Source organism: Trichoderma reesei (assembly GCF_000167675.1).
Source record: "Trichoderma reesei QM6a unplaced genomic scaffold TRIREscaffold_6, whole genome shotgun sequence".
NCBI lineage: Eukaryota > Fungi > Ascomycota > Sordariomycetes > Hypocreales > Hypocreaceae > Trichoderma > Trichoderma reesei.
In genome coordinates, this window is record NW_006711153.1 from 327,527 (window position 1) to 354,673 (window position 27,147).

The 27,147-nt window shown below is 53.4% G+C and overlaps 9 protein-coding genes across 9 annotated transcripts; 3 read left to right on the forward strand and 6 right to left on the reverse strand.

The window, feature by feature from the left end:
* Nucleotides 1–1,358: 1,358 nt before the first annotated feature.
* Nucleotides 1,359–3,383, reverse strand: TRIREDRAFT_76690 (uncharacterized protein; the record flags this gene model as incomplete). Its single annotated transcript, XM_006964197.1, has 1 exon — nt 1,359–3,383. A coding segment is annotated over one exon (2,025 nt), but the record flags the coding sequence as incomplete, so codon positions are not given.
* A 2,564-nt stretch (nt 3,384–5,947) lies between these two features.
* TRIREDRAFT_105888 (uncharacterized protein) lies at nt 5,948–7,098 on the reverse strand (the record flags this gene model as incomplete). The annotated part of the gene is made up of 4 exons (XM_006964198.1): nt 5,948–6,141; nt 6,209–6,468; nt 6,641–6,885; nt 7,057–7,098. 4 exons carry the CDS (start codon nt 7,096–7,098, stop codon nt 5,948–5,950), a joined length of 741 nt encoding a protein of 246 aa, XP_006964260.1.
* A 780-nt stretch (nt 7,099–7,878) lies between these two features.
* Nucleotides 7,879–10,184, reverse strand: TRIREDRAFT_121143 (phenylalanyl-tRNA synthetase; the record flags this gene model as incomplete). Its single annotated transcript, XM_006964199.1, has 12 exons — nt 9,723–10,184; nt 9,425–9,656; nt 9,277–9,358; nt 9,135–9,201; nt 9,024–9,050; nt 8,775–8,968; nt 8,597–8,719; nt 8,493–8,542; nt 8,350–8,431; nt 8,272–8,289; nt 8,144–8,213; nt 7,879–8,082 (listed from the first exon to the last, which is right to left on the reverse strand). The coding sequence occupies exons 1-12, from the start codon at nt 10,113–10,115 to the stop codon at nt 7,879–7,881; spliced, it is 1,542 nt and encodes a 513-aa protein (XP_006964261.1). The 5' UTR covers nt 10,116–10,184.
* A 1,122-nt stretch (nt 10,185–11,306) lies between these two features.
* TRIREDRAFT_105891 (uncharacterized protein) lies at nt 11,307–12,567 on the reverse strand (the record flags this gene model as incomplete). The annotated part of the gene is made up of 4 exons (XM_006964200.1): nt 11,307–12,084; nt 12,172–12,267; nt 12,331–12,370; nt 12,441–12,567. The coding sequence occupies 4 exons, from the start codon at nt 12,565–12,567 to the stop codon at nt 11,307–11,309; spliced, it is 1,041 nt and encodes a 346-aa protein (XP_006964262.1).
* A 1,381-nt stretch (nt 12,568–13,948) lies between these two features.
* Nucleotides 13,949–16,391, forward strand: TRIREDRAFT_59168 (uncharacterized protein; the record flags this gene model as incomplete). Its single annotated transcript, XM_006964048.1, has 3 exons — nt 13,949–13,996; nt 14,063–15,557; nt 15,613–16,391. The coding sequence occupies 3 exons, from the start codon at nt 13,949–13,951 to the stop codon at nt 16,389–16,391; spliced, it is 2,322 nt and encodes a 773-aa protein (XP_006964110.1).
* A 547-nt stretch (nt 16,392–16,938) lies between these two features.
* TRIREDRAFT_21982 (uncharacterized protein) lies at nt 16,939–18,082 on the reverse strand (the record flags this gene model as incomplete). Its single annotated transcript, XM_006963964.1, has 3 exons — nt 17,650–18,082; nt 17,237–17,565; nt 16,939–17,166 (listed from the first exon to the last, which is right to left on the reverse strand). The coding sequence occupies exons 1-3, from the start codon at nt 17,786–17,788 to the stop codon at nt 16,939–16,941; spliced, it is 696 nt and encodes a 231-aa protein (XP_006964026.1). The 5' UTR covers nt 17,789–18,082.
* Nucleotides 18,083–20,477: 2,395 nt separating this feature from the next.
* Nucleotides 20,478–20,881, reverse strand: TRIREDRAFT_105894 (uncharacterized protein; the record flags this gene model as incomplete). Its single annotated transcript, XM_006964201.1, has 2 exons — nt 20,478–20,634; nt 20,679–20,881. 2 exons carry the CDS (start codon nt 20,879–20,881, stop codon nt 20,478–20,480), a joined length of 360 nt encoding a protein of 119 aa, XP_006964263.1.
* Nucleotides 20,882–21,316: 435 nt separating this feature from the next.
* On the forward strand, nt 21,317–24,010 carry TRIREDRAFT_3292 (uncharacterized protein; the record flags this gene model as incomplete). The annotated part of the gene is made up of 3 exons (XM_006963943.1): nt 21,317–21,365; nt 23,158–23,232; nt 23,313–24,010. 3 exons carry the CDS (start codon nt 21,317–21,319, stop codon nt 24,008–24,010), a joined length of 822 nt encoding a protein of 273 aa, XP_006964005.1.
* A 913-nt stretch (nt 24,011–24,923) lies between these two features.
* TRIREDRAFT_73134 (glycosyltransferase family 20) lies at nt 24,924–26,946 on the forward strand (the record flags this gene model as incomplete). The annotated part of the gene is made up of 2 exons (XM_006964049.1): nt 24,924–25,295; nt 25,369–26,946. The coding sequence occupies 2 exons, from the start codon at nt 24,924–24,926 to the stop codon at nt 26,944–26,946; spliced, it is 1,950 nt and encodes a 649-aa protein (XP_006964111.1).
* Between the last annotated feature and the right edge of the window lie 201 nt (nt 26,947–27,147).

Below are 27,147 nucleotides of genomic sequence, written 5' to 3' on the forward strand. Positions count from 1 at the left end.
ACATCCGCTCCCCTTTGGCGCTCCAGCCAATCCTCTGCCTTTTGAACAAGGAGCTCCCAGGTTTCCTGTTCAGACGCCAGCTTCTTCTTCAAGAACACCACGACGCAGAGCGTTGCCAGCACGTCCGTCTCCTGCGGACTCTGATCACCAGGCAGCTGAACCCTGTCCGCGGCAAGCTCCTCTGTGATCCCCAAAACAGCTTCCAGCCTCACGTCCCATTGCCAATTGCCAGCAAAGTTCTGCAGAGTAGTCAGGGTCAGTAAGGGAGAGTTACCATCGCCGCCAAAGAGGGGATTGGGAGTCGGGTAGGTGATGTATCCAGGAGCGGGAGCCACGCCCATTGGGTGGTTCAGGACAAGCGGAGCAGGCCCCTGCTGCATATACTGCTGCTGCTGCGTCGCATGCATCTGCTGATAGTGCTGATACTGTTGATGGAGCTGCAAGCTCGCAGCGCGCTGGGCCGCGGCAGCTCTCTGGGCAGCCAGAGTTGCTCGGAGATTGGCCGTCTGGTCATCATTCGCCCCATTGATCTCAGTCATTGCGCCGGCGGCGGCTGTTGCTTGATGCTGGCGTATTATCTGCTCAGCAGCAGCAAGCTGCTGTTGAACATCTTCTGGTGAGGACGCCTGCTGTTGGACCACCGTTATGCTTCTCCTGACCGTCTGTCTTATATATGGTCCGCCAGACATGCCTTGAGGCTGGTAAGCAGCCTGCTGGGCAGCCTGATGGGCAGCCTGCTGGTTAGCCTGCAGGAAAGCTAACATCTGAGGCGTCATCTGGTTAGCCGACGTAGGCATGGCTTGGCCCTGGAAGGTTCGCTGCTGAGCAGCCTGCTGGGCGGCTTGCTGTTGAGCCTGCTGGGCAGCTATCATATTGGCGCCTTGAGGGGCTGACATAGAAATGCCATGACCCTGGCCAGCTCGCTGTTGAGCACCCTGCTGTTGAACAGCTTGCTGTCGAATAGCCTGCTGATGAGCAGCCTGCTGGGCAGCTATTATATTAGCCCGCATTGCCATGGCTTGAAACTGGTTAGCTGGCGTAGCAACCTGCGTAAGCGTGCCTTGATGGTTGTGTATAACGCCGGTAAGGTAACGAATTTGACTTTTTGGCTGACCAGCGCCTTGTAACATGGGCGGCTGCTGAGTCGAAGGGGGCTCAACCTCGAGTGCTTCGAAGGATTGCGCATGCTTGCGCTTCCCCATCCTGCAAGAGGCTGACGGCGGGGAGCCACGAGCTGAGGCTTGTTGTTGTGCGGTCACGTCAAACGGAATGTCCTCGTCGTCACCACCAGCATTGCCTTCTCCGTTTTCGTCTGCCTCCTCTGTCTTATGTTGCTTCATCTTGGCGTCGTCGTCCACATCATCATCTTGAATGGCAACAAAGGAGCACCACCTGCCGCTAACCTGATATTGCTTCCCCAGGCGGACTGCCTCTTGTTTCACCATATCGCTGAACTGGCCCTCAAACTGCTCTTGCAAGAGCTTGCCATCTCTGTCCTTGGCGTGAAAGATCCATCCGCGGCCGTCCTCGAGTTCGCGGACAGCCTTGCGTGCCGCCAGCTGGTGAATGGTAGTGCCCTTTTCGGTGAGGACCCTGACAGGAATTTCCAGTTCAACTGGCCCGTAAGTGGAGGAGCCCTTGAGGATGACGCTCTTGGGCTGGCAGTCTGGCGTTGCGTCGGAAAGCAAGACGTAGACAGTCGTGCGGCTGAATGGGAAAAGCGACGGTATCTGGAAGGGAGCTTGAAGATATTGCGGAACCGTCACGGACGGGAGCTTCGTGGTCACGGAGTTGGAACTTGTGGGTATTTCCAAGTCCGAGTCCTGGACGCTTTGGTCAAAGAGTGACATGGGTTGCGGAGGGGGCTCTGATGTTGTATCCGAGGAGGGTGAGATGTCCAACGTCAGTGAGTCCATAACTCTTTCAATGACGACAAAGTCATCGTCGGCAGTCTCTCCATACGGGGCGGCGTCCCTGCTCCCATACTTGATTTCGAGAGAATAATCGGTAATATGCGGAGTAAGCGCCCCCTTGAGCATCCTCACCAGCATCTTGTCCATCTTTTCGTCTTCTGCCACTGCCTGGGAGAAGCCATTGCCCGCTCGCGCGACGCCTTCAATCAGAGCATGGCTGACGTCTCTTCCCACGCCCAAGGCGAAGACTCGGATGGCTCCCTTGCTCTCGACCACATGGGTATCAACGAGCTGGAACAGCTCTTTCTGGTCCCAGATCCCTCCGTCGGTGAGCAGAATCACCTCGAGGTTCAAGTCTTTGTAGCGTCTCTGGAATATCTCCTGAAATGGCTTGAACATTTCCGTACCGCCAAGATCGGCCCCAAACCCGACAACGTGGCGTGTGGCAGCATCCAAGGTGGCCTCGTCGTAGGTCATTGACCTCTCCCACAAGAACGAATAGCTCGAGCCGAAGCTGCAGATGTTGAACTTGACGCCGACGGGCAAAGATTTCAGAAAGATGTTCAGGGCTTCAATGACGTTGCCCATCTTGTTTCCGTCTGCCATGCTACCGCTCCTATCACACATGAAGACAACCTCGGCCATCTCCATCGGCAGGTTGAATCTTGGGACGAGCGTCGTCATGAGCGCTCTCTGGTTTGGGATTGTAGGATGGTTTTCGAGAACAGCCATTGGGTCACCAAGACCGGTGGCGACAACCTGAAGGACAAAGTCACTGCCCAGCACGACCGCGTCCTGAGCCAGAGTAGCATGGGCCCTTTGCAGAGATGGCGGATCAGATGCGGCCGTGGACAGAGTGCCAATGCTGACAGCGATTGGGTGCGACGGTGACTGGATGTTCTTGATGACCGAACCGCTAGAGGCATCGACGTCCACCGTGATCTTGATGTGTTTGCCGCCCTGGAAGGTAATGGCGTCGCTGCCGGTGATGGAATGCTGTCCATATCGCTGGGCCAAGCTCGTGGGGACGGTGAAGCGCAGTCCATCCACTTGGGCATCATGCTTCAACTCTCCGAGGTACGTGACTTCAACATCGACGCTCTCGCAGCGGCGGGGGATGTTTCCCAGAGAGGTGACGAAGGCGTCAGAAGCCTCCAGCGACTGCTCCATCAGAGCAGCCGTGTTTCCCCGCCCAACTGCGGCGTTGTACGCCTGCTTGGCCTCGTCCCGCTCCTGGACGACGCCCTTGATGGTGCGTGATCCGATGGTGCATTGGAACCCGACGACCGATGAGCCATCATAGAGAGGAAAGGCATACCGCACGTTCCTGAAGGGGCGGCCGGTGGTTGCAAACGTCTGCCTGAGGACTGTGCGAGAGGTTGACGCAACGATGGAAGTGTGCACATCAAGAGAGACGATGGGGAGAAACTTGATGCCGTTGTCGACGCAGAAGATGCCGCAGCTGGGCATGATGGGCCGAGGAGGTGGATGCTGCCACATTCTGGCCCAGCGTTTCGATGCTCAGTAAGGTTGATGGATGAAGCAGAGAATGTGAGAGACGATGGTTGGGACAGAGGCCGAGAGGAGATGGATGGGGAATCAGGCAGGTATTTATACTTGCCCGCTGAACACCTCCATGCGTGTCGCTCCCTGCAGTGCGGTAGGTATGTAGGTATTGGGTCGATCGGATGCGGTAGTACCCAAGTTGGAGTTGCGAACTGCGAGTGGTTCGCATTTGCCTTGTTGCCTTATGTTGTATGTAGGTAGCAAGTAGAGGGAGGCCAATTCACTGAAGCTGCTGGGTGCCTGTATGCTGGTGAACATTTACAGGGGGGAGGGGTGGGGGAGAACGATTGCAGTACAGGGCCTCGACACTCACACTACCAAGCCTTCCAATTATGACCCAACCAGACTACTACCTTGGTCTTTACAGATTGCCCTACCTAAAGTACATCACCTTCAGATATTGACGCCGCATAGGCGTCTCCGGAAATTCAATTCTTGCTCGAGCAATGACCCTTTGGTTCGTCAATTTGGCGGAGTGTCGGGTGCTCAGACTCTCATGCCTACAGGAACTAGTAGCCACAGAGCGCCTAGGTAGACGGCGCGGTGCCATTACGATGTCTATGTGTTGTATATCCATAGGATATAAGATATACAGGTACCCACCGATATCCGACGTCCATTGCTTGGAGAGAGACGCTCAGATATACTTACCCAAGGTACCTAGGATTGACCAGGTGCCTCACCCTGGACCGTCTCAACTGATCTCTTCACGTTGCCTCTGTCTCGTCTCCCTCTTCTCCCCGCCTCCTCTGCCATTGAAGGTGCCGTGAGGTGTCCCTCGCATGGCTCGCATTATCTCGCCTGATCAAGCTGCCAACTTGCCCTTTCCAGCACCAGTCACAACTCACGGTTGCATTATATCAGGCCTCAATGCATCTGCTCCATTGAAACATCACAGCTTCTACACTGCAGCCTGGCCCATTCGCTGGGGGGGTTTTCCTCGTGCCATACTGCAATCACACCTATCTGAATTTCATTTGGTAAGAAGCATGCATGTCAGCTTTCTGGAGACGGATTTTACTCTTAGAATGATCCTGTTCGCATCTGACTTCTGAATAATCCAACAGTTCTCCAAAACGACGCCGCAAATATAGACCAGAAATTCTACGAAAAGTACCCCTGCCGAACAGCGAACGCACCGCGAGATCACGATCGAGACACGATTTGATCATGTTCAGTTCATGATAGTATGCATGTATCAACAGAACACGGCTCCTAAACTGCTCTCACGGTCAGCACAAACGAACTATCGACTCCAGTCATACCAAAATGTTCGACGATAGACCCTGTTGCAACCGAAAATCAATTTTACCCGAAGACACAGACAAGGGGCAGATCATCTGCAGAAGTCTCCAACTCTATCGAACCCCTGCAATGACCGGTATTTTTCAACCGGCCCAACATCGACTGGTACATGACATTTATCAACCACTCCATGGAATCATGACATATATACTTCAGTGATCCGACGCCCAGCGATTGGTCAGACTGATGGAGGCTTTTGCTGGTTCACTGTCTGTCAAACTGTAAACAGGGTGAGTATGAATATCAGTACATTGCGGTAACTCCACCACCACCTCTTGTCCACGGTCCCACGTCAAGCGGACTGCCAATTCTTTAGAGAGGCCTCTTCAGCAATCCAGCAATCCAGCGGACTTCGGGCAGTTGGCCTCCATCCAGCAGTCAGGACCGATGATCTGAGGCTCCTCAGACAGCCTTCAGCATTGAACAGTGCTATGTCCAGGTATGCTCCATCTACCTCCCTTCTTAATCTTCATGGAATGATCACTTGAAATGTTGCTGACAGAGTTTGCAATCCATTGACAACCGCCCATAGCGCTATGTCGCGACGTTGGCTTCTCACATTGGGCTTACTAGTTCGATTCCAGGCAATTTCGGATAGCAGGCGTGTCGAGAGAATCATAATAACAGAGGAATTCAAATCTTCTTCCGAAAGATCTTCCAGCGCTCTGACTATTGCGTCCTAGCCAGCCCCAGTTGTACGCTCCAACTTACGCATGACGCATGGGGAAATTTGCAAGGTGGAGGCGAACAATGTAGGGGTCCCTTACAGTCTGGGGTAAAGGGATGGGATGGTCGAAGTGATACTTGGATGGGTGCTTCCGATGAATGACCGTTGGAGCATTCACCAAGCGTCAGGTTGGCCATCACACCCCTGAACCTACTACGTACATTCGCTGGACAGCTTCGAGGCAACTGATTGGCACCATCGATGAAGAGCCTGGATAGATTGTCGGACGAGGGCACTGATAGGAAACCAACATCTCCGAGTACGGATTCAGATGGTAAGCAGAAAGGCTGAACTTGGCCAGTCAAGCTTTTCCCACATAATATGGTAATCATTCTCTTTCCTCGCTATACTGCTTGTATTTCAATATGTAAGTAGTCGTCCACAATGCTCCCGATCTCTACGGATTGCACTAGACTTGGAAGCTGAAGAAATGAATCTAGAACCAATCGCGGTCGTTGCCCCGGTGAGATACGAAAGCCCCGCTGAGCTTCTCGTCGAGCGAATCTATAACAGACAACTGAGCGCTGACGGATTCTTCGGTCGAGATCATGCCCTTGACTGTGGGATCCAGTTTTTGGAACGATGAGAGCATCCACTGGAAGACCTCGGGCGAGTTGGAGAGTTCTCGAGCTAGAGTTGCAATATGTCAGTTTCAACGCCAGTCGAGACGGCCCCCTCGCCATCGACAGGGACTCACAAGCGTCGGTTTCCACCCAGCCAGGGCTTAGCGAGAGTGTGAGGATGCCCTTGGCCTTCAGATCCACGGCGTACTTTGCCATGAGAATGTTGCCGGCTGCCTTGCTGATGGCATAGCCAAGAAGGTTTGGCAATTCGGTGGCGCGGGTGGTGGGAATATCCCCGATTCCCGACGAGATGTAGATGATCTTCTTCTGCTGACCCTTTTCAATGAGAGGGAGAAAGGCGCTGACCGTGTTGACGACTTGGAAGAGGTTCACGCTCAACTATCAAGGAGAAGCAAGTCAATACACGCTCATAAAGGTCTCCGCAGGACAAAGATGACTTGCCGATTCGTTGACCTCTCGCTTGAAGAGGTCCTCTTTTCCATGACTTGACGAAGTAAGCCTCTGATGCCTCTCATTTACCGCGGGCGAAACTGTCGAATACTCACAAAGCAGTAGGGGGCAGAAGCTTTCCTTCGTCGGTACCAGCAGAGTAGGCGTTATAGATCAGGACGTCCAGCTTGCCTGACGTGACCTCGCTGATGCTCTCCGCTGTTTGGTTCAGCTTGTCGAGGCTGGAAACATCCGTTTCGATCACCTTGATGTTGCTGCGCTTGGCGGCCAGCTCGTTCACTGGACCAGCTGTTGCCTGGCTTCGAATCAAGGCAAACACGGTGTTGTTTGGGTTGGCAGACTGCCGAGTAGGTGAGTACTCATGTCGTGCAAACGATGCCAGAAGATATTCAAATAACAATAGGCAGAAGCCATCTTCCACGCACCAGTTGCTTTACATATTCAAACTATTTCCACCAGTCAGCTGTATGAAACAAAGCCGAAGCATCAATACCGGCCTCTCGTCACTCACTCCGATGCCGCGAGCGGCTCCGACGATGGCCCAAGAAGTCATGTTGAGACGGTTTGATCGTTGACGATATGCTTAACACAGGAGGAATCGGAAACCGACTGATGATGGAATACTAGTCTTCGATCGAATGCAGAAGTCAGTCAGTCCCGAGGAAATCGATTGATTTATACTGCTTCAGATTCTCTTTTTTTCTTCATATTGTCGGACACATCACTTCTCCAATGACCAGCCCCTGGCGAAGAGAAAGCCGCAAGCCTCATCAAAATGTCTCCGAGAGCTATCCAGCGAAAACTCCACCACACAAGCCTGAAGCGGAGATATCGGAATTGAGGCTTTGGATTCATAAGCTCCGCTGGTTCGAGTCGCGATGACTTGAAGGTAGGCAACTTTTTCCAGATGCCAGGGGGGGTACTGGCGTCATGCCACTACTCCACCACACGCATATAACCGAGAGACAAGGCGACGCCGCGCTCGATCTAGTAGCAGAGAGGAGACTAGAAATCATGAAACGCAATAGCAGTGCAGCAGTCTTGGGTCTTCGGATTCCAAAGAATAGTGCATAAAGGTGTTTTGCTTTTGCATTCTGCGACTAAGCAAGTCGTTACATCGCTGCTTCTGTCTGATGGAAATATCGTGACAAGATCATGGGACGCTCCAGAATTGTCCGGGCTTCCGTCATTGTTTATTTTGCTTCTCTTTTCTTCCTCTTCCCTCTTCTTCGCTTTCATCGCTTTTCCTGATGAGCCGTGTCTTTCACATTGGCTGATTCATCGTCCTCGTCTATACTCCCTCTGCATCATCATCATCGTCTTGACCAAGTTTCTAGTCCTTGTCCAATCGTACAGCAGCGTTCCTCTCGATGAAGTTGAGATCTACCTGGTGACCCAGCAGCTCGCGGATATTTGAAATAGCATACTTGATCATCGTCGGTCTCTCCAAGCTGAGACCGAAGCCGTAGACTCTCAGGTCCTTGGGCAGGCCCATGGCCTCGAGCATTTCCGGTCGGAACATGCCACTGTTGCCAATCTAAACTCGGACTCGCCGTTAGCTTTCAAACCACTCCTGTCATACTTAGGTTTTGCCCTACCTCTACGAGCTTCTTGAGGCCCTTGTGGTAGCTGAAAAGCTCCATACTAGGCTCTGTGTAGGGGTTGAAGCTGTGCAAGTTGTTAGCAATCTCCCATAAGTATCCTGCGAAACTAAATCGTCTCTTACGCTGGCTTGAATTTGAGGCTATAGTAGCATATTAGTATAAGGTCACACACTGGACTGATTTGGAAGGGGTTCACTCACTCTGTCAGACCCATCTTGGCAAAGAATGTCTCAAAGAACTCCATCAGACCTCCAAGGGTCAGTCCGTAGTCGGCAATAACACCTATGTCATTGTCAGCTTCTATCTCAGATACCAAAGTATCCTTCTGTCCAGCGTATCATACCTTCTACCTGATGGAACTCGCACAAATGTGTCGCATCCACAGCCTCGTTTCTGGGCACTTTGTTAGATATTTGACACGTGTGAATTGAAAGCATTGATTGTTACCTGAAAACGCGGTCAATGGAGAAATAACGGACGGGAGGCACACGGCCGTCCGGGCCCTTCTTCGCCGCCAACTTGTACAGCATGGCTGCTGAAACAGAGGTTGTGTGAGTGCGAAGGACAAGTCTATCTCCAGTTAGCCCAGGGGTCCATGGGAATGACTGCGCTTAGAAAGACCTACCTTAATGACTCCTCTTCGGCCCAGGGGTATCGGTAGCCGATGGAGCCGTACTTTCCATTCTCGTGCACCTGCTTTACGTTCTCAAAGTACTCGTCATAGTTCTGCTTGTCGTCTGCAGAGGTAGGACCTGGCCGGCCAGCCGTCTTGGGGTCGGAGATGTAAAAGGTATCCTGCAAGTCTCGGGCAGGGTGTTGCTATTCTACTGTTAGTGGTGCTTCAGGGGTGCTGAACAATCAAGTGTATGTTTACCTGAGGAACGAAAAGAGCGTCAAAGTTCTATACAGTTCAAACATTAGCATTCTTTATCCTCTCTCGATTTCGAAAGAGCCGGAAGCGAGGGCTGTGTAGATCGATACATACCCAGAAGCCAGACTCGATGTACTGGTTGGTGGGCATTTCCGTGAAGCCAGTCTCGAAGAAAATTTGTCTGCCGGGAAAGACGTGTTAGAATCCCAGTGCATGCCAGCTCTCTGAGGTATAGTTCTTCAGCTATTCGACTGACCGGAACTCGTGTCGCATCTTGTTGAGGGGGTGAAGAGCTCCAGCGACCTGGTGCCCGCCCAAGGCCTTGAAGTTGTACGGCTCTGTGTGCGGCGACGCCTGTTAGCAAGTGACATTCCATAGGTAGCCATCCTCTCATTGGCACCCACTGAAGTTTGCCGTCTTCCATGATCCAGACGCCAGCATGTCGGCCGTCAGGTCCGTCTCCTCCTTGACTATCTCGAGCGCAAACTTGGGGCCCTTGGAGATCTTGAAGGAGATGACTTTTGCGGTGTTGAGCAGCTTTCGCTTCTTCAGATCGGCAATGACCTTGGGCTCGTGCGACTTGGTCTCCTTGATGACACGGAGTTGCGACCTCGTTACGTCCTCGATCGAGTCGACCTAGAGAGGGAAGTGACTCCAGGTTAGATTCCCGTTCCCCGTCAGTCATCTCAAGCCAAGACTAACCAGCGCAACAAGCTTGTTGTCCTCCTTCTTGATCCACTTCTCCCTGAAGGCCTTTCCTTGACCAACCTTGGTCACGTTCTTGTCGCCAATCGTCGTCTCCAGGTCCTGGATCGAGAGACCGCCAAGGGCCTTGTGAACGGCTTCAAAAACGCGAGCCTCGTGGCTTCCATGCTCGACAATCTGCTCGGCTTCGGGCTCCAGGATGGCTTCTTGTCGCTCAATCTGCTCGTAGACGACCATGGACCGTGAGGAGAGGCGATCGAGGGCGGCCTTGAGCGTCTCAAAGGGCACGTTCGGGAAGGCCTCGGTCGAGAGGATCTGGTCGGTGTTGGCCAATGCCTGGAGGACCTCGTGGGCGAGGTCGCCGGCTGAGTCAGCGGATACGGGAGCCATGATGCTGCGGTCGTGCTTGTGTTTGTCGTCTTTCGAGACGCTGGACTTGACGATGGTTTTGGCGCAGCCTCTTTTTTTGGTCGAAATCGGCGCCTCTCCGAGGTGACTCAATCTTTTGGCTGGGCAAATGGAGGGGGAGGGGCAGAGTGCGGGCGTGTTGCAACAACGTTTTTCCGGCCGCTGGGCGATTTGCGGAGGGGTCACGGAGCACTCTGTACCTGGCGCGGGCCTAGGTAGGTACCTACCTACAGTACCTACTAGGTACCTAGTAGTATGCACATGGTAATGGGAGGAGCACGATGGACATTGCGTACCCTATAGGTAGGTACATAAGGACGATAGATTGAGGTCGCCAACAACTCGCGTGCCGTAAGCCTCTCGTGGAATTAATGATTGCAATCAGATGAAGAGAGAGCAATTAAGAAAGAACAATTGTGGGGGGAAAGGAATGATGAGAAGCGTTGCAGGGAGACAACAAGATGCTTTATCAAGTCCTAGAATAGGCGAGGTAACGAAAACATAGGCCGCAATAAGGGCAACATGTATGTGGTCTAGGTACTAGTAGTAGGTATCTTCATTCCAATTTGAAGCCAACCCAGGTATAAATCACACAACCACAGAGGAATACATAGGTACTACTAGGCAAGGAAGGTAGGTAGGTAGAAGATTGCATACTTTGGAGCATCGAATACGCTGGGGACCTACAGCATTAGAGGAACATAATGGAAAGGTGACTGATTTGTCTTTATTCTTCCATTTGATATGCCATCAAATAAGCTACTGATTGTATGGCTCAAAAATGGAGCTGTCTCAAAATATGTGTGGAACTACATGCTGTTCACATAAGCATGTATATAAGAACACATGGAACCAGGCATCGCGGCGGCGGCGATGACAAGGACGGCGGCCCCGACGAGTGTCCCATTCCTGCCGTTCCAGCCCTATGCTTGCTTCTCAAAGCAGCATCTAGTACTTGAATGGGAAGGGGCTTCGGCGTCGTGAACCGCGGCTGCAGCTGGACGCCTCGTCAGCAGAGTTTAGGTTCTGGCGAGCAGACGAGCTCTCGCTCAGTTGCGCCAGAGACGAGCCGACAGACACGTCGTCGAGGTCGCGGCTGCTGTTGGGCGTGAAGCATCGACTCGAGGTGCGCGCCGCGTCCGAGGAGGAGGTGAAGCTGCGATCGACTTCTCTCTAGTCCGTAGATCGCTCAGGTCCGCCTCGCCACAGGCCGTAGAAGCCGTCGCAGTTCTTCCACATCTTGATGGTTCCGTCCTCCGAGGCCGTCGCGTATAGCTTGCCGTCGGGCGAGAAGGCAATGGACCAAATCGGACCGTGGTGGCCCTTGTGAACGTCCAGCTCCGCCTCGGTGTCGTAGCTGATGACCTTGGCCCAGGTTCCGGGCTCTTCGCCGACCACCAGCTTGCGGCCCTTGACGTCGAGGCCCACACTGGCAATGGTGTAGGGAAGCACGATGCGCTTCAGCTCCTCCATCGCGCGAGGACCGCCCCAGAAATAGGCAGTCTTGCCGGCGGAAACGGCGAGCACGGGCTTACCACCGCCAATGTCCGTGACAGAGGCGTACTCAGGAGCGAGAGACACCATCTCACAAGAGCGGATCTCGCCGTCCAGCACTTCCTGGCGGATGCAGGCACGGGTGGGAAGATCCAGCCAGCGAATAGTCTTGTCCGAGGCCGTAACGATGACGTTGGGGTCCTGAGTCCAGCAGATGAACTTGATGGAGCCCTCGTGGATGCCTTCGCCAATTTCAAAGCCAGCTGTGGCGGGGATGGTAATGGCATCGCCACGTCCAGCACCGGGGACGTCAGACAAATCAAAGACACGCAGCTTCTTCTCCATGCCGCCAGTGGCCACAAGATCGGCGTTGTCAGGCGGATACGCGACAGCGCGGACAATATGCTCATGCTGCAGCGTGTACAGAAGCTCACCAGTGTGAGTGTCCCAAATTTTGCTATAGAGACGTGTTAGGCACGCGCAGTCTTTACACTTGGGGCAGAGGTAAGGTAGGACTGGGAGAGACATCTCAAGTGTCACGTACGCAGTAAAGTCGGCAGACGCGGTGGCGGCCGTGGAGGTGTCGGGGCTCAGTCTAGCCTGCCAGACAGCGCCCTTGTGGCCGATGAAAGTGCCGATCCTGACGCACAAGGTCAGCTTGGATGCCGTCTATATCGCAGGGTTGCACAAGAGGAAATTATACCAGTCGCCCGTCACACCGTCGCGGAGCATCGGATTGCCATCTGTAAATGCCAAGGTTAGGGTTGGGTCAAAGGGTTGCATAACGTATGGCTAGAATTGAGGGCTGCTCACCTTTGCAGGCCGAAATCATGTAGTAGCTGTCTTCCTTTTCAAGTCGAGAGAAGCTAATGTGCGGAACGGGTCGCGAGTGACCGTGGCACGTCAATGGGACGTACTGGCGCTGAGCCTCGGACGACATGATGGTCGTAGGGTATATCGCGGATGTTGTAGTAGAGACTGACAGACTATCGTTGTCTGCGTGTAGTAGATAGAGATCGAGATTGGGAGTTTAAAGCGGCCGGAAAATAGGAAGGACTGGATGAAGTGTTTCAAATTCAAAGACGTGTAGAATTGGGATCAGGGGGCAGCACGCTCTAGGCAACGCAGACAGGCCCGGCTCTGGTGAAGGAGAGGCTGCAATGCTGGAACTCGAGGACAGAAGAGAAGACGGAAGAAGAGAAAAGCGCGAGGAGTATAAAGTAGCCGACGTGGACAGAGACGAGGGTGTCCAGCTTGCAGTGATCGGATCGCGTCGAGGGCAGTGGTCTCGAACCTGCTATGCAGGGTGTTGGGGCGGCTTGCGGCGGGAGAAACAGGGCCAATAAGCGGAAGGACAGGATGCCAGAGAGTGTCTGTGCCCGGCGTCTCGGGGGGGTTGTCTGGGGGGAGAAGTGGTAAGGCAAGGCAGGGCAGAGAGGCGATCACCGGCAGCCCCTTTGATGGGATTGAGGATTTAAGATTTGGAGACGTAGAGCGATCTGGATGATGATTTCTGTCGGCTGCTGGGGAAGGCGGGGCAGTTGGGCAACTGGCACTAGGCAGGTGCTACTACTAACAGTAGCTGTTGACTGTCGACTGCCCTGTTGACCGTTTAGCGGGAGAGCGGCGCTATGGCAAGTGCTGTACTTTGGGCTCTGACACCGCCACAAAAGGAGGGGTTGCAGATAAGGTACACCTACCTTACCTTACTTGGTGTGGCGAGGATGGCTCTTTGCTTGGTGTAGCAGCTGTTCCCAGGCCGAAGGCAATAGAATTGAATCCTGGTATAGTCTTGATAACTCTTGATTGTTTTCTTGCAATGTTGATCATCTGCTCAAGAAAAAAAATTCTAGAGTATCATCCGAAGCTTCAAAAGCCCCTCGACTATCCGCGGTTCCAAGGCCACCCGAGGTGCAGGGCGCAAGCCACATTCGGCCGCTTACCAAAGCTCCAGGACCCCTCGCTGGAGCTGCCCGCTAAAATACCCACTGAAGCCTGTGCCTGTGCTGTGCTGTGGCTGGTGGGGCCTCGCAGCAGTCAACAGCCGGGGTACGTACTGAATGCTCCCTCGATGACCAACTGGAAACAGCTGCACCAAACAATCACCTCCGCCATCTCCAAGCTTCCATCGTCATCCACTCCCTCTGCAAACGCCCAGATCGCCTGACAAAGCAATTCCGCTGCTACCTCTAGGCCACGTCGAGCCAACTTCAAGGAAGAGCTACTGCTTTGTCCTTACTTCTCTCTTTTCTCTTCATCTGCCGTCTCCTCCGTCGTCATCGTCACTCGAAACACAAACCCCACCACAGCCTGCCAGAAGCATGGCCGAATTCAAGCTCTCAGCGCAGCTTCTCGGCCACGAGGCTGACGTACGAACCCCCCCAGGGTCCTCTACTCACGATGTACTACTTTGCTGACTGCTCTTCCTGCCGCAGGTTCGCGCCGTCAGCTTTCCCTCGCCCGATTTCGCCCTCTCGGCCTCCAGAGACTGCACCGTCAGGATATGGCGGCGCACACAAACAAGCCCGCCAGCCTTTGAGGGAACGCTCATCAGCCGCGGCTCCGAATACGTCAACACGGTAGCCTTCTTCCCTCCGAACCAAGAACACCCCAACGGCCTCGTGGTGTCGGGAGGCAAGGATACTATTATCGAGGTCAAATCGCCCAACTCGTTGGCAACAGACAACGCCGAGCGCCTTCTCATTGGCCATGCGCACAATGTCTGTACGCTGGATGTCTCCCCCAAGGGAACATACCTCGTGTCGGGCGGCTGGGACGGCCAGGCTCGCGTGTGGAATCTGAGCAAGTGGGAGACTGAGCTGATGCTCGGTGGCCATGAGGGCATGGCTGTCTGGAGCGTTGTTGCTCTTGACGAGACAACGGTGGTGACGGGCTGCGCAGACAAGAGCATCCGCGTGTTCGATCTGACGCAGGGCAAAGGCGGCGAGGTCATGCCCGCAGCCACCATCTACACTCCTGATGTTGTTCGGGCGCTGTGCAAGGTTCCCAAGGGCCACCCCAGCGGCGCGGATATTGCCAGTGCGAGCAACGACGGGACCCTGCGGCTGTGGAAGCTCAACGGCCAGCAGGTGAGCGAGCTCCATGGCCACGAGAGCTTTGTGTATAGCTTGGCCAGTTTGCCATCTGGCGAGCTTGTCAGCTCCGGCGAGGATCGAACCGTCAGAATATGGAAGGGGTCCGAGTGCATCCAGACCATCACGCACCCGGCCATATCGGTGTGGACGGTTGCTGTCAACGCTGAGACGGGAGATATCATTACTGGCGCCAGTGACGGCATAGCGCGAATTTTCACCAGGCGATCGGAAGCAATGGCAGATGATGCAACTCTCAAAGAGTTCCAAGACTCCGTCAAGGCCTCGGCCATCCCTCAGCAGCAGCTTGGGGGCATCAACAAGGAAAAACTGCCAGGCCCAGAGTTTCTGACTTCCAAGGCAGGCACCAAGGAGGGCCAGGTCCAGATGATCAAGGAGAGCAACGGCAACGTCACGGCTCATACGTGGTCCATGGCACAGCAGCAATGGATCAACGTTGGTACCGTGGTGGATGCTGTTGGCAGCACTGGCAAGAAGGTCGAATACAACGGACAATCGTACGATTACGTGTTCGACGTCGACATTGAGGACGGAAAACCACCGCTGAAGCTACCCTACAATCTCTCTGAGAACCCTTACGAGCGAGCGACCAAGTTCCTTAACGACAATGAGCTGCCGCTGTCCTATCTGGACAATGTGGCCAACTTTATCACTGAAAACACCAAGGGAGCTACTCTTGGAAAATCTGGCCCTTCTTCTGGACCTGATCCATATGGCACTGAGTCACGATACCGGCCCGGCGAGGACTCTCAGTCACGTCCAGCAAAGGTATTGCCGCAGAAGGAATATATCAGCATCTCTGCGGCAAAACTCGATGGTGGGTTGCCTTTTACGCCAACATAATATAAGATTTATATGCTAACATCTAATAGCCATCTTAAACAAGGTCTCAAACGTTAATAAGACTATGATTTCTTCTGGTCGAAAAGATGTGGCCCTGAATCCAGGAGAAGAGAGCACACTGCTATCAGTCAAGGCAGCGCTGGACTCTTCAAAGGCCATCGCAGTCCCTGAGCTCAATGTGATCCTGAAGATTGTCACCGAGTGGCCTTATTCTGATCGACTGGCTGGTCTTGACCTGCTGCGCTGCGTGGCCAGATTCCCCATAGCAGCGCAGTTTAAGGGCCCCTTGGGCGAAACCCTTGTGGACATAGCCACTGCCTCGTCGATTCCCGATGATGTTCCACCTAACGAACACGCGGCCATGATGGGTGCTCGGACATTGGCGAATCTCTTTGGATCAGCCGACGGTCGAAGCCTCATGAGCTCACAGGCGGACAAGGCTATTTCGTTCTTGGAACGTATCACGGGCATCAAAGGAGGCGAGCCCATTGGCAAACTCAACCGCAATGTCCTCGTAGCGGTGACAACGGTGGCGATCAACTATTCCGTCCTTGTTAACAAGGAGAAGCTGTTGTCTCCGGAGCAACGGCGACGCCTGGTTGCTGTGCTTGGGGTTGTTCTCAAGGATCAGACGGACTCGGAGACGCTGTATCGAGCTCTCGTTGCGCTCGGCACCATCTTGTCGACATCCAAGGACGAAGCAAAGAGCCTTGGCGTGGCGGCATGGGTTCAAGGAGCGGCGAACAAGAGCTCCGAAGAGAGGATCAAGGGCGTGGCGACTGAATGTCTGAATCTGATCCCTCGGTAATCTCTGGAAGGATGGGGGAGGATAACAGATGATGGAAGTGAAGGAATAAGGACAGGCGATAAACAAGACGCTCCAGATGATTATGGGAGCATATGCATAATGAACAAAGGCAGTCTAGCACGAGAGAGAGATCGCATTGCTCTCTAGTACGTGAGTATATAAACCACGCTCTATATACAAGGTTTCGCTTCGTAGAAAACTATCATCTTCGAGCTTGAGCATCTGAAAGTAACATTTGTGAGATATACAGGCTGTGAATAATCAAACGTGGCCTCGCCCTTTGGTTTTCGTAAAACGCCGACAACGCCATGTCCTGCTTGCTACGCTGGACAACAAGAGGAAGAAAGTATAGCTTCAAAAAGGGGGAGGGTACCAACTCTCGTCGACAGAGTAAGATCCAGGGGTATATCTTGGAAGAATTACGCGAATGCCACACACACACATACATACGCAAAGAAAAAAGGAACAGGGGAGGATTATCAGGCAAAGAATGAGAGAGGGAAAAGACATCAGAAGGGAGATGTGACTGTGTCTCCTGATTCTTCCATCACAAAGCCATCCATATCGCTCCGGCAACGAGCGGCAGCCAGCCGGCCCAGCTGTAGTATCTCGGGGCCGACCCGGTCGTCGTGGAGGCGATGACGTCGAGGGAGGGTTCCTGCGTGGTGACGGTGTAGATTTGGGCGAAGCCGAATTGCGTCGAGTTGAAGCAGTTTGTCTCGTTGACGATGGGGATGCGGGGGTCGCCTGGCTCGGCAAAGATGATGTCGACGCACTGTTTGATTTCGAGATCGATTAGCTTCAGTAATAAGATACATCGTCTCATCCATCAGGGAGTAGCTTACAGAGTACAGAGATGCGCCGTGCTGAGCCTGTTCGACAACCTGAATCGTCGCCCTATCTCCAGCCGAGACGTTTGCGCCAGCAGGCAGAGGGACCTGCGGCAAGCAGACCGTCCCCGGGTAGGGATTGTTCGTTGGACCGAGGAGCATAAACGGCTTGACCATGATGTTGGACATGTTCGGGGGTCCGCCGTCGGGGCCGTCGGTGCCGTATCCGAGGTTGATCTGCAGCTGGGCTTGGAGATGGCCGCGGAACCAGCCGGGCTGGAAGGAGACGGCGCCGCCGGTGGTGGGCCAGTACGTTCGGTTTCTGCTCGTTCCCATGCCGCCGCCTATTCTTGCATGTTAGTGACGATGCTTTTTGGTTTGAAAGGTTTCCATGGCAGCGGCGAGAAGAGTCTGGGGTTGCTACTGACATGGATACATCCACTGCATGCCGTAGGGAAACGTCTCGTTGGTAATGAGGTTGTTGCCGCGCCATCCCGGGTATACCATGACGGTGTGGGCCTCGATGAGGGCCGTCAGGGCGAGCGTAACGAGTAATGAAAGCCGCATGATGTCGGTGTTGTCTGCGTGCAGGTGTGTATGGATATCTGTGTAACGCCTCGAGCGGGTGTATTTTCGTCGTCGGGCTTGGCGGATTGTATCGCTGCCCTGGTCCAGACCAATTTGATTTCTCCCGTCTTTCTATATGCAGCTCGAATTTGACGAATTCGAGAATCTATTCGGGCTGAGAAGAGGGATCAAGTTCGGCAATTGCGTGCGTATATACTCGAATATCGAAGGTCGGCTGCAACGTCGATTTGGATGTCGTCTCGATTTGACCTTTTTGTAGGTTTGCCTTTGATCACTTTCCGTGTGGGGCAGCTACCAGATGCCCGACCAGTCGCTCTCTCTCTCCTGTACTCGATGTTCGGCTGCTTCAAGATGCTCGGATCGCGAGCTCAAGTTCAGCTCTTGGCCAGATAGACAGAGTGTCGAGGAGGCTTCCTTTGAGACAGCAGCCACCGGTGTTCGGTTGTCGTCGACAGAGTTCAAAGACAACCAGCAAGTCGAAAGAGCGAAAAGAAGAGATGGAAAAGAGGAGCGTGCGCAACCAGCAGGTCTTAAAGATGGTCTCTGGGGGCCGAAAAGACGACAAAAGGCCCGCCCTGGCACCAAGTAGTATGCACACTCTATCGACCAACAGCGGCCCCATTGCAGCCGCCCAACTGCTTCTTTTCCTTCCTCCCCCCTCCCTCGACAAGGACAAGGGCAGACGCCACCCGAGACGGGGACCAGGCTAGCGGAGAAGCAGGAGAATAGGCGAAGGAAGCTGAGTGGCCAAGAGATGTTGAACCGCTGGTCCTGTCTCTTGTTCCCCGCTGTGATTCGAGCAGCTCTTTTGGCGCTGGCTGGCCCAATCAGGGACCCCGGCCCTGGGCTGCAGATGGGCGATCCTTGTACATACATACATAGTATGCGAATACCTCCGATTCTGGTCTCCCACTGGTAGTTCCACAGAGGCGGGTGTCTGCTTTTTGCCTGCAGTTTACGAGCTGAGCACGGCAGCATCTTTGGTAACGACATTTTGGCTGGTCAGATAGCTGTTCCTTAGCAGGAATGCTAGCTGAGATTTTGGCAGTTTTCTCGTGTTTGTTTGATTTATCCCAGCAAACGCCACGCTTATTCGAAGCCACAAACAGCAGACATTTCGCGATGGCCGACAGAGGAGTAATATCTGTAATCCGGAGTCTAGTCGAGCTGTCTGAACGTTAGCTTGGGTAGCACAGAGGTCGAGCATTCGTACAGACCTCGTACAGGTTCTCTCCAAATTGCGGGACAACAACGCACAGTTACCTCGACAGGACAAGTTCCTCTGGACTTTAGCAAAAGAAACCGAGGCGGACTGCGTTCCAGTTGTGCCGGCAGGCCAATAGGCGGCTTGTGGCGCCCTCGGAGGCGTGACAATGCTGATGTGAGAATCGCTCGTGGTTGGCCGACCGGCTGGACTCTAAGCGCCCACGACCCTGGTCTCGCGTGCGGTGGCTGCGGAGAACGCATCTTGAGCCAATCGCCTCGGCCGATTCGAGCCTTGGTCCTGGAGTTTGCGAGATGTGTGCCTTGTTCGCAGCTGTCGCACTGTGACGATGCAGGGTCCTGGTTGGCCATGGCAGGCGGCGAGCTGGACAGACTCGAACAAAGCTGCTGCGTCTGTGGATCGATATGGTATCTTGCTGCAGAAGATGCCCATACGAGTACATGCAAAGTACATGCAGTAATAGTACTACTAGTAGTAGCGGTTCCTGTCCAAACTGCCCCCTGCGGGTATGATTTGCCGGTGATGGTTGGTGCCAATCCAGCGCCGGTGCATATCGACAGTGATGCGATGGAACGATGTTGGTGATGTCTCGATCCTCCACGGCTCACGGCTCGCTGTCGACGATAGTTCCCGCATTTATCGAACGAGTGTTCGGCCTGTTGACTGGTTTCTTTGCCCTTTCGGGGTCGAGCCGAGCTGCTTCAGGGATTCGACCTGTTGCTCGCGCCCTTCAGGCTCATTCCGGCAAAATTGACGGACGGCGTGGACTTGGAGGTCTGGCTCATGCGTTGAAATTTCTCCCGAACTGTCGATCGACCGATATGCGAGTTGCTAGTCGGCTTGCTACCCGTGGACCAGGTGTGTTAGTAGCAGCAGCAGTGGACATTCCACAGTCGCAAGTGGGGGTTTGCAATCAAGTCAGAGATGCTTACTCGTAGATCTGTAAATGACTTCGTTCCCGTCGCTGAATTTGTCAATTCGAATCGTCTGGCTGCGTCTGGTTGATTCGGTAGGCGATATGGCTGTAGTTGGAAAAGGAGAAGTAGTTGCGGAGCGGATCAATCCTGTAGGCCTCAATGGTTCAAGTGACAAAACACACCTAATGGACTGCATACCTTAGTAACGAAAGACGACTCCAAGATTAATCTTGCAAATGGCGCAATTGGGGTTGAGGCGACAGCAAACGTTGTTTGGACATCAATATTGGAATGTTTGATAATGTAGTGAGTATTATCGTACAATGGCTGACTACGTGGTCACCACAAGAGACATTGGCATATCAAAAAGAGGGTGAAAACTTGTAGTTTGCATTTAGACCTGTCACTCTAATCTGACCCCGGAGTTTAGTGTCCTCCCAAATTGTAAGCGTGAACTATCCTAGCCGGGTTGCAGTCCAACAAGACCCCTAGGTACTAAGTGTTTCCCAATGTAGCAGTGTCGATATCAGGTCAAGGGCGTTGCCATGTGGTGGTTCTCGTGTGGTGGTTCTCGTGTGGTGGCGACGGCGATGGTGACGGCGATGGCGTTGGTGTTGGTGTTGGTGTTGGTGTTGTTCTTGTTGTCGTTGTTGCTGCTGCTGCTGCTGCTGCCGCCGTCATCGCTGTCAGTTCATGCAGCATCATCAGGAATGGACACTCGACATACCGTATGCTCCTGGTGGTGTCTGGAGCTGCCGGCGGGCCGAGATGAATTTGGCTTCGTGGGGTCCGGCCCACCGGCAGCAGAATGAAGCGAAGAGGGAGAGATGCCCTGTGTCCGAGTGCGAGCGTCAGTGTCCATCGGTCAACAAAGGGGACGAAGTGGCCGGAGAGCATACCTGGTTTGGAGGAAGGGGAAGGACACTTCATTTTGACAGTCTCCATCACCTCCCCCCTCCAGGCTGGTGAGTGAAGACGACGGGGGGGAGGTGATGGAAGGGCAAGAATAAGAAGAAGAGCTGGGGGTGCTCGTGGCAGAGCAAAAAATTATGGGGAGAGAAAGAAGAAAAGAAAAAGAGAGAAGAGAGTCGAAGGAGACAAACCTTTTATACGGCAATTCTGGGGGGGCGGTGAGAGTGTCAGTCAAAAGTGACGGAGCTTTTTTCAAGGGCAGGAGCTTTGCATGGACTACACGCCTTGCTTAAGACTCACCACTTGCTCACAATCGGCTGACCTGCCACGTCATCTCGGTAGGCTGTTGGGAAGGAGCAAGAATCACTTACGTATCTGCCTCATCGTGTCTGGAAGCTACGTTCCCCTCCAAGAGGGAGGTGCATCTGCTGGTGTTGCGGAGGTAATTCCGGCATGGATGACGGTGAAGATGCGCTTCAACAGTGCCTCCGCTCGGGAGTTGGTAGGTAATAGTACTTGGAAGAAAATAAGCTGGATGCTCTACTTTCGAATTGCTGGGAAAAAGAATCGGCAATGGCGATGAAGCTCTTTGCTTGATGCTGGATGCCGCAGCTCGTGCAGGCAGCTGTAGCAGGCCGTTGGATCTTCAGTATACAGCTGTAGGGCTGCAGAACAGACGCATGATATCTCTCTCCGGTGCAGTAGAGGGATTCCGTCTCGAACTTGGCCTCTCTGCTGCTTTTCCTACTACTTGGGCTGTTTAAGCAGGAAATGTCAGAGCTCTCGTCATGCCTTGGTAGGTCAGTAGTTTGCCAGTGCATATAGCAACATCCTTTCGAAGTTTCACATTCGCAAGACACTTGAATTTCAGCGCATGGACTGAAACAAGCTCGCCCAACCCCATCGATCAACTGTTTGGAAGGAGTCTACACACCATAGTTCAACACGCATGGCTTGGTAGGACAGTCACGGATTGAACAGTCAGAAGAAATGTGTTCTTTGTTGTGCGATGGGTAGCCATCTGGGCGTCTCGATATAATCTTGAACAGAGGCATGTTCAGGTCTTGACCTCGGTTTGAACGTAGTGCTTCGACGCCTTGACATCGCCATCTGCTTCCAGAAGCTTTCCAAAAACTCCAAGTTCCAGTCAATTGATTTATCAACGGTTGATGTTGCCGCGATAACGCAGTCGCTAATACTCGACTAATTCGAAATTGCCGCAATGATGGATCGAGATGGCCACAGACGCTCTTGGCCAGCCCAAAAGCGCGGCGGGATGACATCTTGAGGTCAAAATTCTCTGCTACACCATGAAATCACAACCTTGGCAGGCAAGCAGAGCCCTATACAGACTCATCAATACGGAACGTTGATATCATATCTATTGGCTTTCAGGTGAATGTGATCTGCAGTGCATGTTGACGCTCTATCCAATATCGTGTTCAAATCAGGTCAGTCCATGCCAGTCGTTTGGCACCTTCGGGCATATGCCGCGGAAGTGCCTCGACCTTGACGCCTCTTGATCCACAGCTTACATGTAAGACTGCCTTCATAACATCGTCACTAGCTGGTCTCTTAACGTTTGTGTGCGATTGCACCAAGAGAATCCGACGTCAATGCTGTGGAGCATATATGGAACTTTGGCATAGCTAAATCCTTGGTAAATCGGACGAAAAACTGTTGCCTATGTCAAAACAGCCGTTAGATCTCACCATCTATATTCGGAGCCAAAGCTCCGAGTCGTGGTGATACGGTTTCTGCGCCTCGATGGGTCAGCTTTTGCCACTTTCAGGGACGGACTAGCAACGGGCAGCCGCAGATCATGACGTCGAGGATGCATAACGATCCGGTTCTTCAGATTCGCGATCTCAGAATATTTGAGCTTAAAGAATGGCATTGCAACGTTCGACAAGTTCAACTATCTCGTGTGTTGTGCGACTCAATTCTTTCAGTTTACATTGCCAGTTGCTGGTTCGACGATAACAAGACACAGACGAAGCCGGTACAAAAAGAAAGACAAAGATAACCAACCAAAGCCATGTCTGCAAGACTAGTTGCTCGATGCCGCAACCCAATGGGTCGGTGCAAGGTGCCAATTGCGACCCCAACGAGATGGCAGGCGGCTCCTATCAGCAAAGCCCCCCTGGCGGCGTCATGCAACCCTACCACAACCTCTCATCACAATCGACGACACTTTGCAACATCCCGGGAAACGGGGACGAACGTCACCGGGCTGCCAAAGGGGACTGCAGTTGGCACCAAGAGATTTGCCGACTTTGACCTGGCCGGCAAAGCATTTGTTGTCACAGGCGGTGCTCGAGGGCTGGGGCTGGCCATGGCAGAAGCACTTGTCGAGGCTGGTGGTAAAGGTATGGACGACTCCTACCCGGAACATCTCCCACGATCCATTTCCCATAGTGTGACATTCGTGTGTCTGACTGTTGCATAGTCTACTGCCTTGATCGGTTACCAAGCCCCGACGACGAGTATCAGAGGGCCCTGGAACGAGTTGTTCCCGAATGGGGAGGCTCACTCCAGTATAAGCAGCTGGATGTCAACGACACAGCAGCACTCAACAGGTTGATGGAAGACATTGCAGCGGAGAATGAGGGGATCCAGGGCGTTATCGCGGCTGCTGGCATCCAGCAACTCACTCCCGCGATCGACTACACGGCGGAGGACGTCAACAAGATGCTACAGACCAACTATACGGGCGTCTTCATGACGGCGCAAGCAGCGGCTAGGCAGATGTTCAAGTACAAGAACCGCGGCAGCATCTGCTTTGTCGCCAGCATGTCTGGCACCATCGCAAACAAGGGCCTGCTCTCTGCGGCCTACAACTCGTCAAAGGCGGCCGTGATTCAGCTGTCGCGCAACCTGGCCATGGAGTGGAGCTCGGTCAAGGAGAACGGCGAGGGCGGCATCCGCGTCAACTCGCTGAGCCCGGGACATATTGTCACGCCCATGGTGCTCAAGAACTTTGAGGAGGTGCCGGGCTTGAGAGAGACGTGGAGTCAGGCCAACATGATGGGGCGGCTGGCCGAGACGAGCGAGTTCAAGGGGGCGGCGCTGTTCTTGATGAGCAATGCCAGCACGTTTATGACGGGAAGCAACTTGATTATCGACGGTGGGCACACGGCGTGGTAAAGGGCATCTTGATGATGATTGAATGAATAATGGAATCGAATCTGTAGAATAGAGCAGGCTAGACCTTTGTACAAACGATTTTCTTCAAGTTGTGTTGTCTCTGCATGACGACAAACCTCACAGACCATTGGCCAGATTGACATCAATCTCTTGTCTTCCATCTTGTGATGGACTGCAAATGAATCCCCGTCGGGTTTGTTATCAATGCATGGTGTAGAATCTCTTGGTGAAATGGGACCTGTCATGGTGCCCTCATTACTATCCCCCAACAACACAACAACTTTGGGAATACCGCCTCGAGTACAGGATGTTGCACTACAATAATATCCTTATTGACGACTTTTAATAAGCTCGCTTCGATTAACGTTTAACAGCAGCCTTGTCTACACTAGGCTCTAGGGTACTGTGATTGCATGCAATTCTCCGTGTCGCAGCTTCAGAGGCGTTGGCGATGCGCTCACGAGAGCATCAATCAATGACCGGCGATTGACGTCAATGAAGATCTTTTCGGCGCAAGTGCTCCGGAGAAAAAAACAAGGTAAGACAAGGCAAAAAAACAGTCTCTTGAATCGTACAGATCCGTTGCCAAGCCTATGCTTTGAGCCTATCAGCATTGTCCCTTCTGAAGATGCGGTTCGCCAGAGGCAAGTAGAACCGTCAGATCTGTCGAGGGGCGAGGCGCTGTTGGAGCCGATCCTGGACCGTGCATTTCCGACCTTGATAGAACAAAAGAGACAAATACTAGCGCTCGGGCGTATCTGTTCAGACTTCTGTGGCCTTTTGATATCGCTGTCCTGTGATTCAATAACTGAAACCCGGTTACAACCCTCATTGTTCCATTGTTGATCCTATCCGACCTACTGTGTTGCTATCAATCAATCAACTGCGGCTGCAAACCCCCCCATCTCTCAAGATGGCCAACAGACTCACTCCGCAAGGAGCTCTTCCGACTCGGCCAGCCGTGCCGCAGCGAAATGATACGCAGCTGCCGCCCCATGAATCCGAAGCCATCACCAGCATTCCAGTGACGCCAGGAATCTCTCAGGGAACCTACGGCCTCGAACGCCCCAATGGATTCCCCAGCTCGAGACGGCCTCAACAAGACAAACAAGACTACTTTCCTCGACGAACGGCTCATACGGTGCCGGCTCAGCCACCTGCTGTGTCACCCTTGAACGAGATCACGCTGGCAGCGAGACGAGGCGAGATTCCCCTGAGCGGCAACATTCTGTCCGTCACGTTCACTCTGCCTCAGCTCCTGCGGTTTCGGAGAGGAAGGAAATGGGTCAGTCTCCAAGCCCGAAATTGATATCAAACAGCTTCAACTTGAGTGAAGAAGACAGCTAACAGCTTGACAGGAGCTGGAGCACAAGTACCACTGTTCTGCCCACCTGGACTCCCTCACCTACCTCTCTTCGCCCGAGAGCCCGTGGCAACACACCGTGGTCGCATGGACGGGGGAGATATACAACGTAACAGACAACGAAAGCGCATCCGCCTCGCAGGAACAGCTTCAGGAATCGGTCCCGGCTTCGACAACCACCTCGCTCGGCGGACATGCCCCTGGAGACGAGGATGTGGGATCTGGAGAAACGTTCATCTCCCGCAAAAGCAAGGCGCTTCTCGAAGAGAAGCTGTACAACGACCACATACGAACCGTGCCCGTCTGGCTGGCCGATGAACGCGACATCACGGACGCCGGAATCAAGCTGAAGGGCCAGTCGAGATGGAGGCGGTATGCCGAACACGATCTCTGCGCATTGTTTCACTACAAGCAACGCGCCCCAACAGACGGCCATGAGGCAATTGTGCGATGGAACGACTACCGCCGAATGAACGAAGCATTCGCTGAGCGTGTCTGCGAAGCCTACAAGCCGGGAGACATTGTCGTCGTCCACGACCATTACCTGATGCTCGTCCCAGAACTTCTCCGGAAACGCCACCCCGGAATGCACATCGTCTTCTTCCTCGAGTCTCCCTTTCCTACCAGCGAGCTCATCCGCTGTCTGCATCGACGAGAGGAGATACTGAAGGGAGTCCTTGCCTCTGATCTCGTCTGCTTCCAGGCCTTCCACTATCTGCAGCACTTTGCAAACTCGTGCTCCAGAATCCTTCGCTGCAAGGCCACAAGTGAATGGGTGGAAGCGGACGAGACCAAAGCACGAGTCCATCTGACCGTGCTTCCGTCTGGGATCAACGTTGCCAAGATAACATCTCTGGCTTACGCCCCTTCAGTCGACAAGACATACGCCGAACTGCTCAAGCTATACAAGGGCAAGAAGGTCATCATTGGCAGCGACCCCCTGAGCCGTTTTGGAGGCGTGGAGAAGAAGCTCCAGGGCTTCAAGCGCTTCCTCGATAAATATCCAGAGTGGCAACATCACGTTGTCTTGGTGCAAATTACGAGCCCGGCAACCATGGCTGACGACGACGGCGATAACATCGTCTATGCCCGTCAGGTCAACGACTTGGCCAGCTCCATCAACCAGGCCTACGGCTCCCTCGATTTCACGCCGGTTCAGATACACAACCAGAGACTGTCTCAGGACGAGTACTTTGCCGTTCTGCGCCTTGGAGATGTGGCAGTGAACACCTGCGTGCGAGAGGGAATGAGCACGACGAGTCTGGAGTATGTCGCGTGCCAGCGCGATACTCATGGGCCGCTCATCATCTCCGAGTTCAGCGGAACGGCGAGCAGCTTGGAAGAGGCGATCCGGATCAACCCCTGGGACGTGAGTCAGGTGGCCGATGAGATCCATCACGCCTTGACCATGTCGCCCAAAGAACGGAATCAGATGCACAAGGCCCTGTACCAGCGGGTCGTCCAAGGAAATGTGCAGCTTTGCGTGAGCAGCATGCTGAAGAGGCTGATTGACGTGCTCAAGCTTGGTGATAGCGGCAGCTTTCGCAACGAGGAGCTTCTGTCAAAGTCATAGAGTAGGCACATGGGGACAAAATAGAGGTAGCTAGGGGCACTCGCAGAAAGAAGCATGCATTTATATCAACAGAAACAGCAAGAGTTCATGTACAAAGGAGTCAAGAAGAAGAGGATGATTATGAGTTATGAGCACATGGAAGAATGATACAAGGTCGAAAAGCAAGGCGATGACGAGTTATGAGCACTTTGACACCATACA